At 35.9% G+C, this 14,575-nt stretch overlaps 1 protein-coding gene across 1 annotated transcript in view; it reads right to left on the bottom strand.

Annotated features, from left to right (window-relative positions):
• Positions 1 to 14,575, bottom strand: part of hay (ATP-dependent DNA helicase hay) — a 337,042-nt gene that overhangs the window by 157,529 nt on the left and 164,938 nt on the right. The window contains exon 10 of the mRNA XM_090412093.1: positions 13,502 to 13,608. Within this exon, the coding sequence (XP_090268219.1) occupies positions 13,502 to 13,608 (107 nt within the window). The remainder of the gene's footprint in view (positions 1 to 13,501; positions 13,609 to 14,575) is intronic.

Here is a 14,575-nt window from a genome sequence, read left to right as displayed (position 1 = left end):
TTGTATTCAACACTAAATACGAGGCTAATCTTCTTGAATGGCAGGCAGTCTCAAGTAGAGTGATGTGGGCAAATAATGAAAAAGGAAAAGTTGATCCTTGTTGGGGATCTAAATAGTAGAGTAGGAAATGATTGTGAGACATACAAAAATATTTTGATAAAATTTGGAGAAAAGAGCGAAGCTAATAATAATGGCAAATATCTGTTGGATTTCTGCTCAGGACATGGACTGGTTATTACTAACACCATGTTCCAACATAAAAATGTGCACAAATTCACATGGAGAGAAGAGACAAGGAATAAGAAAAGTCTCATTGACTATGCTATTGTTGATAGTGATGTTTTCTCCCTGGTGCAGGACACCAGAGTGTACAGAGGATTTGAAATTGGAAGTGATCATTATTTAGTCTTGAGCAGGATAAAATTGAATTTCATATTGAAAAGAATAACATGTAAGAAAGTTTTAAAGCAAATAAAAGTTGAGCAGCTCTCAGATGTGGACTGTAGACTAAAATATACAAATATCATTGAAGAAAAAATGAAAGAGTTTAAGAACAGGAATCAAACCTTGGAGATTCAGTGGCAAACTCTGAAGTCAAACATTGATTGATTCTGCCAGAGAGGCATGTGGTGAGGTTGTCTGCAAGGATAAAAAAATCAGAACTCCATGGTGGACACAGGAAGTTAAAGAGGCAGTGAAGGAAAAGAAGAAAGCATATCAAAAGTTCCTGTCAAATAAGTCAGCTTGTGCTCTTAGAGAATATAGAGACAAATGCAAGAATGCTAAACACTGTGTAAAACTAGCTAAAAAAAAATCATTGGAGGACTTTGGCAAAAGTATATAAAAAAATAAATATCGAGTAGGTGGCAAAATATTCTGGAGGTTGTTAAAGAAGCTCAGAAATGGAGGAAAGAATGCCGTAAAAGAAATTAGAGATGATAAGGGTGACATGAAAACAGGAGAAAAAGATATCATTGAAGTATGGAGTGAGTTTTTTTTTTAGCAGTTACTTTGAAAAACTGCTAAAGGAAAGAAGCAGTGATAATAGCACAGTTCTAAGAAACACTAACCATGCATGCAGTCAGGAATACATATCCATACTTGAAGTAGAAAAAGCCATCAAAGGCTTGAAATGTGGAAAGGCAGCAGGATAGATGATATTCGACCAGAATTGCTGAAGTATAGTGGTATAAAAGTCTTACACTGGCTGCACTGCATAGTTCAGAAAGCCTGGACAGAGGGACAGATTCCCAATGATTGGAGTAGAGCTCTCATAGTACCCATATATAAAAAGGGAAATAAAACCGAATGTGAGAATTATAGAGGTATTTCTCTACTGAATGTTCCTGGCAAGATCTATGCAAGTATAATTGAGAAACAGTTGAGAAGAATTGTGGAAGACAAGCTTGGTGAAGAACAAGCTGGATTCAGGCCAAATAGAAGCTGTCAGGATCAGATCTTCTCTTTACGACAAACAGTTGAGAAAGGATGGGAATATAACAAAAATCTGTATTTAAGTTTTGTCGATCTGGAAAAGGTATATGACAAGGTACCAAGAGAGAAGCTATTCAATACGCTACTGTTATATGGTGTCAATGGGGCATTATATCAAGCAATACTTAGTCTTCATTTGAGTTGTAAGTCAGCAGTTAGAATTGAAGGAAGTACAGGAAGATGGTTTAATGTTAAATCTGGTGTGAGACAAGGATGTACATTATCCCCTCTGTTATTCATTATCTATATGGATCACATGATGAAGGAAAGTGGTATTAAACATGATATCAGATTTGGATATGTTAATATCAGCTCTTTGCTTTATGCTGACGATGTTATACTTCTAAATAAATCCACTACAAATCTGCAAGATTCCCTCACTAAATTGAATAACTGTTGTAATAGATATGGTATGAAGGTCAGCAATAAAAAGTTAAAGACAATGAAAATGGGTAGAATTGTTGAAAATGTCAACTGCATTGTGAACGGAGAATCTGTGGAACAAGTAAAACATTTCAGCTACTTAAGCATGAATTTTTAGTGAAGATAGTAAATTAAATATGGAAATAGACAACAGAACCAATAAAGCTGGTATGGTAGGCAGTCAATTGAATAAATTCATGTGGAATAAGAGAGAAATTAGTCGGAACACTAAATTAGCTGTATACAAGAGAGTGTTCAAACCAGTTTTAACTTATGGACCTGAGAGCTCGGTCAAAAATAAAACACGACCAAAGACTAGAGACCGCAGATATGAGAGTCCTGAGAAAGATTATAGGCATGAACAGATGGCATCAATGGCAATATCATATTAAAAACGAGGATATTAGGAAAGAACTTGACATTGTCAGCATCCAGGAATGTGTTAGCAGAGCTAATCTCAGGTGGTATGGTCACTTAAACAGAATGGGCGAAGAAAGATTAGGAAAACAAGTTCTCTGCCAGGTTGGCAGGAAAACGACCTAGAGGAAGACCAAGATATAGGTGGATTGATACGGTACAAAGTGCCTTAGATGATAGAAATATAAGATCTGATAATGTTGGCGTCTTGACAAGTAACAGACTGATTTGGAGGAAAATTGCAGATAGGAAGTTAGTAATGATGTAAAATTTTTTCATGTAGTACTATCATATCCTGTACACCCCTTGAGGGTACATGGCAGGAATTTGATGATGATGATGATACAATGTACAATACCTTAGAATGAATAAACATTCTTGTTTTCTTTACCTGAGTAAATTGCCTGATTTCTCAAACCAATACACCACTTGCTTAAATTAGAACCTGTATAAAAACATTCGAGCGTGGGGGGAAACTGGTTACAACTGCTAATTGAAGAAAGTAATTTAAGGGCTTGTTGATTACTAGATTCTAAGATCATGTAACAGTCTGTGTGTTAACTCTCTGACAAGGAGATTTCTCTTGTATAGGAGGCTTGAAATGTGGAAAGGCAGCAGGAGAAGATGATATTCGACCAGAAATGCTGAAGTATGGTGGTATAAAAGTCTTACAGTGGCTGCACTGCATAGTTCAGAAAGCCTGGACAGAGGGATGAATTCCTGATGATTGGAGTAGAGTTCTCATAGTACCCATATATAAAAAGGGAAATAAAACTGAATGTGAGAATTACAGAGGTATTTCCCTACTGAGTGTTCCTGGCAAGATCTATGGAAGTATACTTGAGAAACGGTTGAGAAGAATTGTGGAAGGAAAGCTTGATGAAGAACAAGCTGGATTCAGGCCAAATAGAGGCTGTCAGGATCAGATCTTCACTTTATGACAAATAGTCGAGAAAGCATGGGAATATAACAAAGATTTGTATTTAAGTTTTGTCGATTTGAAAAAGGCATATGACAAGGTGCCAAGAGAGAAGCTATTCAATACGCTGCAGTTATATGGTGTCAATGGGGCATTATATCAAGCAATACTTAGTCTTTATTTGAGTTGTAAGTCAGCAGTTAGAATTGAAGGAAGTACAGGAAGATGGTTTAATGTTAAATCTGGTATGAGACAAGGATGTACATTATCCCCTCTGTTATTCATTATCTATATGGATCACATTATGAAGGAAAGTGGTATTAAACCTGATATCAAAATTGGAGATGTTAATGTCAGCTCTTTGCTTTTTGCAGATGATGTTATACTTCTAAATAAATCCGCTACAAGTCTGCAAGATTCTCTGACTAAATTGAATAGCTGTTGTAATAGATATGGTATGAAGGTCAGCAATAAAAAGACAAAGACAATGAAAATAGGCAGAATCATTGAAAATGTCAACTGTGTTGTGAATGGAGAACCTGTGGAACAAGTAAAACATTTCAGCTACTTAGGCACGATTTTTAGTGAAGATGGCAAATTAAATATAGAAATAGACAACAGAATCAGCAAAGCTGGTATGGTGGGAAGTCAATTGAATAAATTCATATGGAATAAGAGAGAAATTAGTCGGAACACTAAATTAGCTGTATACAAGACAGTGTTCAAACCAGTTTTAACTTATGGATCTGCGAGCTGGGTCAGAAGTAAAACACTTGACCAAAGACTAGAGACCGCAGATATGAGAGTTCTGAGAAAGATTAGAGGCGTGAACAGATGGCATCAATGGCAATATCATATTAAAAATGAGGATATTAGGAAAGAACTTGACATTGTCAGCATCCAGGAATGAGTTAGCAGAGCTAATCTCAGGTGGTATGGTCACTTAAATAGAATAGGAGAGGAAAGATTAACAAAACAAGTGTTCACTGCCAGGTTGGCAGGAAAACGATCCAGAGGAAGACCAAGATAAAAGTGGATTGATACGGTACAAAGTGCCTTAGATGATAGAAATATAAGATCTGATAATGTTGGAGTCTTGACAAGTAACAGACTGATTTGGAGGAAAATTGTAGATAGGAAGTTAGTAATGATGTAATTTTTTCATGTAGTACTGTCATATCCTGTACACCCCTTGAGGGTACATGGCAGGAATTTGATGATGATGAGGAATTAAGATGGCACAGCTTCAAAAAATAAATTTATCTTAATTCTGAAAAGGAGTTAACTCCAGAATTGCAACAAAGGAAAAATTTGCCTTAGCCTAAGGCATTCTCTTTGTTTGTAGGATTTGCACACGTGATCTATTGGAATGATAGGCCACTGAAGGAATAGCATTTAGCTAAGATACAATACTAAGTAAAGGGATGAGAGATAATATCATAACAAGTGTAGAACAAGATAGTAATTAAGATAATAAAACATAAAATAAATAAATATACACTTAAGAGAAAGAAAAGATATAACAATGGTCAGATTAAAATCAAAACTGACAAATTTCAATACAGATTTTAACTATAAATAATTAAATTTCATCCAGCCAGAGTGGAATTACTAATATCATTTCAAAACTTCTTTATGAAAATGTTATAATAAAAGTGATCCAGTTGGAACTAAAACCGAACCATGCAGACAACTTCTTTGAATTTCACTAAGTCAGAGAGTTATTGTAATGTATAATTTTGACATGTCCTTTTGTAGCCTTGAATACAGTTGAACTAATAAATGGAATAGTTCAACAATTTTTTTTTAAAATTTCAAATACCAAATCTGAATAAAATTCATCCCATATAGCTGAAGTCACATACTAATATTACTACTAATAATAGTAATAATATGGAGCCTCCATAGTTCAGTCAGTATAAACGAAGCTCTTTAGTTCAAAGGCTTGGGTTTTAATCCCAAAAAAAGGGGTTAAATTAATTACTTTGGTGAATACACTGAGGCCTAAGACAGTTGACATTAGTGAAACCTCGATCTTACAGATATAGTAACTGAAATCTAGTGTAAAAGATATAGTATTTTAGGAAGAACAGAGCATATAGGAAAGGAGGTGGAGTACTACTGATGATAGACAATTTTAGTCCAGGCATGGTAGAAACTCGTGAAAACAATAATAGTAATAATGCAAGTAGCAGTGAGTATGAGGCTATTTGGTGTGAAGTGAAGCTAACAAGGTGAAATATATGGTGGGGTTTTGCTACAGACCTGGCAGTGATCTGCCAGGTCTGTAGAAACCTTTTTCATCTCTAGCTACAGGTGTATTTTTTCATCTGAAAAAAGCCAAATTACCCTGATTGGTACTACACAAGTAATATTATGGGTGACTTAAATTACCTCAAGATTGCCTGGGTAGCAGGAAAAAACTCATGATAATTAATGAAGGAGAATTTATTGAATTGTTGCATGACAATTTTCTCAAGCAACATGTGAAAGAAGCAAATCAAGATCAAAGAGTGTTCGATTTGATCACAGTGTCAGAAGAAATGTAATTAAGGAAGTGGCTGTCACCAGTCAGTGACAATGATTATGCCATACTGATCTGAGAAGTAGCTATGTATATGAATGTTACAATTAATGCAGGTTATGTGCTGAATTACAAAGCTAGAAAGTATGACAAACTCAAGAGAACTCCACGTTTAGTCCCATGGTATTAGTGAGCGAATGGGAAGGATATCAACAACTCATGGGAAGCTTTGAAAAGTTGTTTAAATAATGTAGAACTAAATGTGTTCCTAGAGTTCGAAGAACAAATGGATTGGGAGTGAAAGGAGGGACAAACTTATTAAATAAGGCAAGAAATCCATAAGAAGAGGATCATGTGGAAGGAATATCATGAGAATAAGGATGAGGGGAGTTATGAATATATATATATATATATATATATATATATATATATATATATATATATATATATATATATATATATATATAAAAGCACGGGCTGGGAAAAGTTATGAGTATTATATGGAAAGCTAAGCCAGGTTGGAAAATAAATTGGCTGTGCAGGCTAAAGGTAATCCAAAAGAATTTTATCATTATGCTGAAAGTAAAGGAAAGAAAAAGAATGAATTTGGAAAAATAAATTTACTGAACATGGAGGGTATTCTCATGTGCTGTCCACATTCAATATAAATTGAACAATCACACCTGTTTCTACAGATGCAATTGTTCAAATAATAAGTGCTCACTTTGCTAAAATCTATCAACCTGGTGTACATAACATAGTGCTGCTACACAGGATGAAGAAATAAAGGTACATGAGAAGGAGGTTCTAGAGTTGTTGCATAACTTACATAAGAATTCAGCAATAGGGATGGATGGGATATCAGTACATTTGCTAAAGGAATGCTCAGAAGAAATCGCTAGGCCACTGACATGTTTGTACAGTTTGAGTCTGAGCTCAGGAAAGATCCCACAGAATAAAAACAACATATGATAATTGCATTGCACAAGGGTTGTGCAAAGAGAAGTTAGTAAGAAATCACATACAGAAACAGGTGGACAGGCAAGCTATACTTTGTTAGCATGGATTTTCTAAAAGGAGGTCATATCTGAGAAATTTGTTCTCATTTTATAGTGAGATTTTAGAATGGTATAGCTGAGTTGGATAAAGTAAACGGATACATTATGATACTGTTGGACTCTACTGAGGAATTTGATAGGAATAGATACCACATGAATTGCTGTTGCATAAAGTGGACAATATGGGACTGAAATAAAAACTATTGACTTGGGTGGCACAAGGCAGGAATCAGAGTGACATATGGGGTGGGGAGGAGGACTTGAAAGGAGGTGCTCGACTGTTTACTGATGATGCAAAGATAGGCAGAGCAATCAGAGATGCATGTACTGATTAGGGATTACAACTTTATTGACTTTTTCAATTATTCGTAATATGGTCAAAGTTTTCATAAATACTGGTTCAACAATCAATAAATTCTAATAAACAAAAGTTGTATTGAAACATATAAAAACAAAAAACAATTAATATTATTAATATAAATTATAAAATATTAATATACTTTTAATTTCAAAACATAAATAACAACTTTAGAGACAGAGGCATGTTGATCTCATACATAAGAGGTTGAGAGACCTATAAGCACATCAGCAATGTGTGAGGACTAAGATAGAAGATTCTTGATGTTTTTTTTAAGAGGCCTAATTTTTGTACAAATTATTCCAGCAACAGAAGCAGCTCTCTCAGATTTCACACTTGCTAGTCAACTGGTCATTATGCAAACAAAAGCGATTTTTAAATATTTTTCTGTTAATTTTTGCTTCTTGGAAATATGTCAATTCCTTTCTAATAATTAGTATTTATTCTTTAGCACTTTTTTGCTTTTCATTTAGATCTTCTCAGGATACTTCAATTTTTTCTCCCTCTTTATCATTAACTAAAGTTTCCTTCACGGTTAACTCAGCTGATGTTGAAAGAACTATGAAACATATAAAAACAAAAAAAAATTACAAGACATAGAATCACTAACTTCAGTTGAATTTTTTTTTCTTTTTTATTATAAAGGCATTCATTAAACCCATCATATTGTATATTTGTATATAAATTTACTAAAGAGGAACCGCTCTCATGTTGGCATGCATGCTATTATACTATACTACGGCAGAACAAGAGTCATCAATTGTTCTGTTAAAATATGATGTAATTTTTGATTGAGAATCTAGATCTATCTTTTATTATTATTATTTCATGGGCAACTGCATGAAGTCCATAGACACACTGACGGCGGTCCTGAGCATTATGCCAAGTACTATAATATTCACACACAATACCTATCATACTTCTCTTTGAATTCATTCACAGTCATGCAACTCACAACAGACTCCATGCAGAAAATCTAGTCCTCGCATCCCTGTTAACCACACTCTTGCTTAATTTCAAAGGATGATCCCTAGTTTTCTCATCACTAAATCTATTATGAAAAACTTCCTCTGTATCAATCCAGTAAAACCCTTTCCAAAATTTATATCTCAATCATGACACTCCTTTTCTACCTATCAACCAATTTCCGTAACCAACAAATCTTTAACCTATCCTCATAAGGTGCATTCCACAGACCTGCCACCTTGGTCATTTGCCTCTGAATCCTCTCCACCTCATCTCTAAGAAACCTAGGTAATGACCAGATTTGTGAACAGTATTAAAGATGGGGTTTTATCAAGGCCTTACAAAGAGGTATAATAATATGCTTATCTCTACTTGTCAGGGTGTTTTTCAGTAACCAAGTCATTCAACAAGCTGTTCTAGCAACTTTTGCAATATGCCCTCCATCCCCAAATTTAAGCTTCCTCCACTCCCCCAAATCTTCACATCATGGCTTCATTTTCCTGGAGTACAATTCCATTAATAAGGTACACAGCTGGTAAACTCTTCACCCAAAATGCATAGTCTTACATTTTGCCATGTTAAACTGATATTTGTTCTCCTCTGCCCATACTGCTACTCTATTAAATCATCTTACAAAGTTTTAACATCATCATTGCTGACTACTGCTCTACCCAATTTTGCATCACTTGCAAATAACAAAATAGTTCCCCTCATATCATTAATGTATAAATTAAATAGCAGTGGCCCAAGTATAGAGCCCTGTGGCAATGTCACTGGTCAGAGGCCCTTTTACTGGACTCTAAAATTACTGTCTAGTATCTCTCCATCAACCATTCTCTTATCCACATCACCAACTTCATATCCATCCCTATTTGCTATCATTTATTTATCAGAATTCCATGCAGTATCCTGTCAAAAGTCTAATTCTATGATATCACAGTATAGCCATTAAGTTTATCCAGTTCAGTTGTCACTGTATTATAAAAGGTAAGTTACTGAGGCATGACCTACATCCTCACAAAAACCAGGTTAGCCCCAATATAGTATCCCATTCCTATCTACCTAATCCTGGATTTTTCCCTAAACCAACTTCCCAACTACCTTGACAATCACACCTGAGATGCTGAATGGTTGATAATTTGCTACCTCAGCCTTGAAGCCTCCTTTATGCAATGCGACTATTTTATCCTCTTTCCATTCCCTTGGGATTGACCCAGATTTGAGACTTAAATTAAAAAATGTAGTCAAGGGTATTGCCAATTCCCTAGCACCCTCTCATAATATTTGAGCTGATATAGCATCTAATCCCATAGCTGTATTCATACATCAAGGTTCCCTAATATCCCATGCACCTCCAGTTCATTTATGCCTATTGCACATCAGCAGCCCTTGCCTCTTTTGTTACTGCGTTATCTCCACCTAAATGACATACTGATATCTTTGCAAAGTGATCACTCAGTAAACCAACTATTTAGTCTGCTTCAGTTACCTCTCTACCACCTGCATTTGCTAAAATTATTCTTCTATTTACTTGCCACATAAAGAAAGAACTCCTTGGGATTACCTTTGTCGCACTGCTAATTTCCTCTCATACACTGATTTTGCCTTCCTTACCATATTGCTCACCCTTCTGGACTGTTCATGTGCTTGTTGATAACTGTTCTCTTTGAATTCCCTCTACGAATTTTTCTTCTTTTGTTGCTCCTGATTATTGATGTTCATCTGTTTAACTCCTACTTGATTTAGCCTCCTGCTATTACTTCTCCACAACATTCCATTACCATCTTCTATGCACTAACTATGCATTAAAACTCTTGCAATTTCTCATGGAACAGCATTGTTCCAAGCAATCACCTGAGTTTGTCATATTTATCAGCCATGTACTTCCACACATACCTCCCCCCCTGAAAAGCTGAAAATTCCACACATTTAGCCACCTTCCAGGTCAAGACCACATGATCATTCACCAACTAGTAGCAATGTGGATTTGAGAGTACCAGAACTAGTAATCGCATCAGAAGATTTGTCTGCTACTAAAATAACCACATTGCCACTAACTGGTGAATGATCATGTAGTAATTGCATCCCATGGAGAAAGTCATCAACAGTCAACTTCTGTACTAGCTAGAGCTGATCAGTTAATCAATAACCACCATTATGGACTCTGTCACTCCAGATCCACAGCCCTCAGAATATCACTTATCAGTGGACACGAGTCATGGAAAAGTTTGGAGAAATATGTGCTCATGCTCTTGACATTTCCAGAGTATGTCTGGAAATGAGACCTACTCAACTGTCATCCTTTGATCTACCTGCCACCATCTGTAATTGGGCCACAAACTCTCTCTGGTCATTCACTGAATGTCATGATGGATGGCTTCAAGCTTCTTCACCAATGCAGGAATTCCTCAGGACTGTTCTATCATCTAACCTCTTTCTCTTATATATAAATGACTCTCAATCACCTCTAATCCTATGTATAGGTTTGTTAATTACAGTATACTCCATTCCTTCTACTCATTTGATAAAGCGTGCACTGCTCAAGTATTCTAAGATTCAAGACCATCTGCAAGATGATTGTACACAATCGTTTAATCGATTGTACATTTTCGAAAATACCTGGAGTTTCCTGGATATTCCCGTGGCGATTCCTGCCACGAGATCCATGTCAGAGGCAACAGGCATTTCGTACACCATGGCTTTATGGGTCCCTCACAGAAAGAAATCAATGCTCGATAAATCAGGTGAGCGTGGGAGACATGCGACGGGTCCACCACGCCCAATCCATCGAGCCCCAAAGGACCTGTCCAAATACTGATGCATAGAAATGCCAAAATGGACTGGAGCCCCATTGTGTTGGAACCACATCTGCCAATGCACACTGTTTACTGAACAATGCACATTGTTCAGTAAATCCCGCAGCACTTCTTCCAGAAAGGTCTGATACTTCTGGAAGTCCAGTCGGGGTGGTAACACGTATGGCCCGACTAAACAGTCAGCGACGATAACTGCCCATACATTAATGGCGAAGCGTTGTTGTGCAGCATGTGATCGCACAGCATATGAGTTCTGATGAGCCCACACATGAGCATTGTGGTAACTGAAGATCCCTTTGCAGGTAAATGAAGCTTCATCCGTGAACAAAACACAAGATGGAAAATCTGGGTCTACAGCGCTTTTCTGCAGAAATCACTGCATGAATTCCACACACACTGAGGATAATCTTTGGCCATCAGTAACTGGTCCCGTTGCAGATGAAATGGATGTAAGGACTCAGAGTGCAAAACATGCAATACACTGGATCGAGATACCCCTATAACAGAGGCAACGGCATGTGTTCTTGTCTCTGGATTATTGTCCATCGCATGCAACACCTCCTCTTCCATGGTGGAATTTCGTGTCAATTGTGACCGCCCACTATCATGCCTGCAATCCCTGAATGATCCATAATCACACAAATTCTGATGCAAATACGCAAACATTTGGTGATGCGGTACACGTCTGTTTGGGTACCTTTCACGATACATTCGTACAGTGGCTCGTCCATTACCATCAGCTAACCCATAAATGAGGTGCATGTCTGTCATCTCAGCATTTGTAAAACGACGCATGTTATTCATACGACATTGAAAGCTTGAATGAAGAAGCCCCAATTGCTCACCTGGAGCGCTGTCGAATATCACCACTTATCACTTTTGGGTGGCGTTTCCGGTCATGCTTTCCTATGAATATGGTTAATTTTGATGTTCTCTACCTCCCTTCAATTTTGAAGAGAGAGTTATTTCTATAGCTACTTTAAAACCTAAACTGTAGTTACGTTACATAGATGACGTCTTCCTTATCTGGGAACATGGTTTAGAGGAACTACAAAACTTCCTAAATCATTTAAATAATCAACATCAGAACATTAAATTCACATCAGAACTAGAGATTAACGGTGTTCTTCCCTTCTTGGATCTAAAGATCAGTAAATTACCTGACTGTCTTAAATTTTAAATTTTTCGAAAAACCACCCACACTGATAGATATTTGCATGCCTCTTCTATCACTTCCCTCCTTAAAAACTTGGCATCATCATCTCCCACCCTTGCCCATCGTGCAAGATGTCTTGCTTCCACAGAAGAAGACCTTCGAACAGAACTTAATTTCCTGAAAAACACCTTCTTAAATAATGGATATTCATCTCGTAACATCTCTAAACATTTGAGACCACGCCAACAACCTCGACAAGAAGATGAATCCAACCCTATCACTCACATACAGTTACCATTTATTAGCTCTCTTACCTCAAAACTATCTAGGATTATGAAGAAATTCAACATAAAGACTGACTATACAACTCTGCCAAAACTTTGTGTTCTTTTCTGAGTCAACCAAAACACAACCAACTGCATTTTCCTGGTGTTTATAAAGTTATGTGCGACTGTGTTCAACCTTATTTTGGCTAGATAGATAAATCTATTTCACTACGTCTTGAGGAACATAGACGTGACATCTCCTATAGTAGAACACGAGCGAGCACCCTTTCCGGTCATGTTCTTTTCTCTGCCAACTCTAACCTCGAAGAACGTCAACACCAAGTTGATTTGGACTGCACAACCAATTTATATATATGCAAGAATGAATTTGAAAGATGAATTCTAGAATCCAAAGAAATAGTTCTGGACCCTTCACACATGAACAACAATCAGAGCTACAATTTGCCTGATTCCCATAGCGCAGTAATCCAGTACTGGCGCTCTAAAATTAGCTGTCACACACATTCAACTCATGCTAACAATAGCACGTGGTCACCTATACAAATATGACTGTTACTATTCTTCTTCTTTTTATTAAGCTGGAAAGTCCATGTTTTTTACCTTGTTAGTTTTATAAGTTTTGTGTTATTTCTTACTCACCTGAAGAAGTCGGGACACCGATGAAACTAGTTGTGATTTATTAAAGTTTTTTGTGTTATTCTTTCTCGGGTTCTAGTCAGTTAAATATTAATTTTATAAATATATATATATATAATGTTTTATTTTATTCCCATTGTTATACTATACTATAGTTTTATCTATCTATACAAAGGGTAAGCCAGTTATATAAACATTTAACTTGGGGGGGGGGGGGGTTCGTGAAGCATAAAAGGTTGAGAACCACTGGTGTATGTATGTATGTGTGTGTGTGTATATATATATTGATTGATTGTAGGGAATTTCAAAAACTTTTTTGCAACATCAAGAGACTGTAAGGTTAAACATGAATAGTTGACCCTAGAAGGTATTTTTTGTTAGATCACAATTTTAATCTCTAGAAAATGACTCACAGAATTCTACATATAAGTAAACAAGTGAGCATACCACAAGGTAAGACTATAACTCCTGATCTTGCACGTCCATTGCCAAACATCTTCCTCAAACTCTTTTCTTGATAAGGTCTTAGAATAGCAGATGGCTTCAAATCAATACTTAAAAATAATTTTTTAAAAATTATTAATGATATTATAAGTGAAGATAAAAAATCAGAAAACAACTAACTTTAATGCAATTTTATTTATAATAATTTTTTTTCACTAATGTATGTTTTAAGTTTTTATTTATTTTAAATGTGAAAAGAGAAATACTACTTTATATCAATTCTTTATGAATTGAGAGCAAATGCATTTCATTTGTTCATGATTTCTTGCTGTCTTTCTTTCAGCATATATTTAAAAGGTTAAGATATATACACATATATCTTAACCTTTTAAACTTTTCATAATTCATATAAGAACCCTCATTTCAAATTTTCCTGCTTTTACTAATATCTGTCCTATTTTTTACATACAATATCTTCCCTTCTAATACTTTTTCTTCCTTAAGCAACATACATATTATCAGTCACCCATACTTAAATTTTATGGAAAAAATACAGCACAGAGAAATAATTAAACAACAGGTTTAATCATCTGATATTTCATCTCTGTCACAGAGACTGCTTCAGGAATAGAATACAATATTAAAATTGTAATAACACCCACAAAACATGGAAGAAATTAGACTATTTGAGCGTAAAGTCCTTAAGGGGCACCCACTATGGTTGCTGTTGGCTAGCCTTAGCTGTTGGGTGGGAGGCCTAAGAATTATAAAGTTTACCAAATTTTGGGAAGTTTAACACAACTTGGTAAGTACCTACTGGACCTTCTGCTCAGGACATGGACTAGTCATTACTAACACCATGTTTCAACATAAAGATTTGTACAAGTTCACATGGAGAGAAGACACAAGAACTAAGAAAAGCCTCATTGACTACATTATTGTTGATAATGATATCCTCATGCTGGTTCAAGGATACAGAGTATTTGAAATTGGAAGTGACCATTACTTAGTACTAAGCAGGATAAAAATGGATATCACATTGGAAACAACAGTATGTAAGAAAGTTTTAAAAAGAAT

Source organism: Typopeltis vanoorti, chromosome 22 (genome assembly GCF_054136105.1).
Source record: "Typopeltis vanoorti isolate ZY-2024b chromosome 22, IOZ_Tvanoo_1.0, whole genome shotgun sequence".
NCBI classification, from domain to species: domain Eukaryota; kingdom Metazoa; phylum Arthropoda; class Arachnida; order Uropygi; family Thelyphonidae; genus Typopeltis; species Typopeltis vanoorti.
Note: the sequence above shows the minus strand (reverse complement) of the source record. Positions and strands in the feature narration are given on the sequence as shown.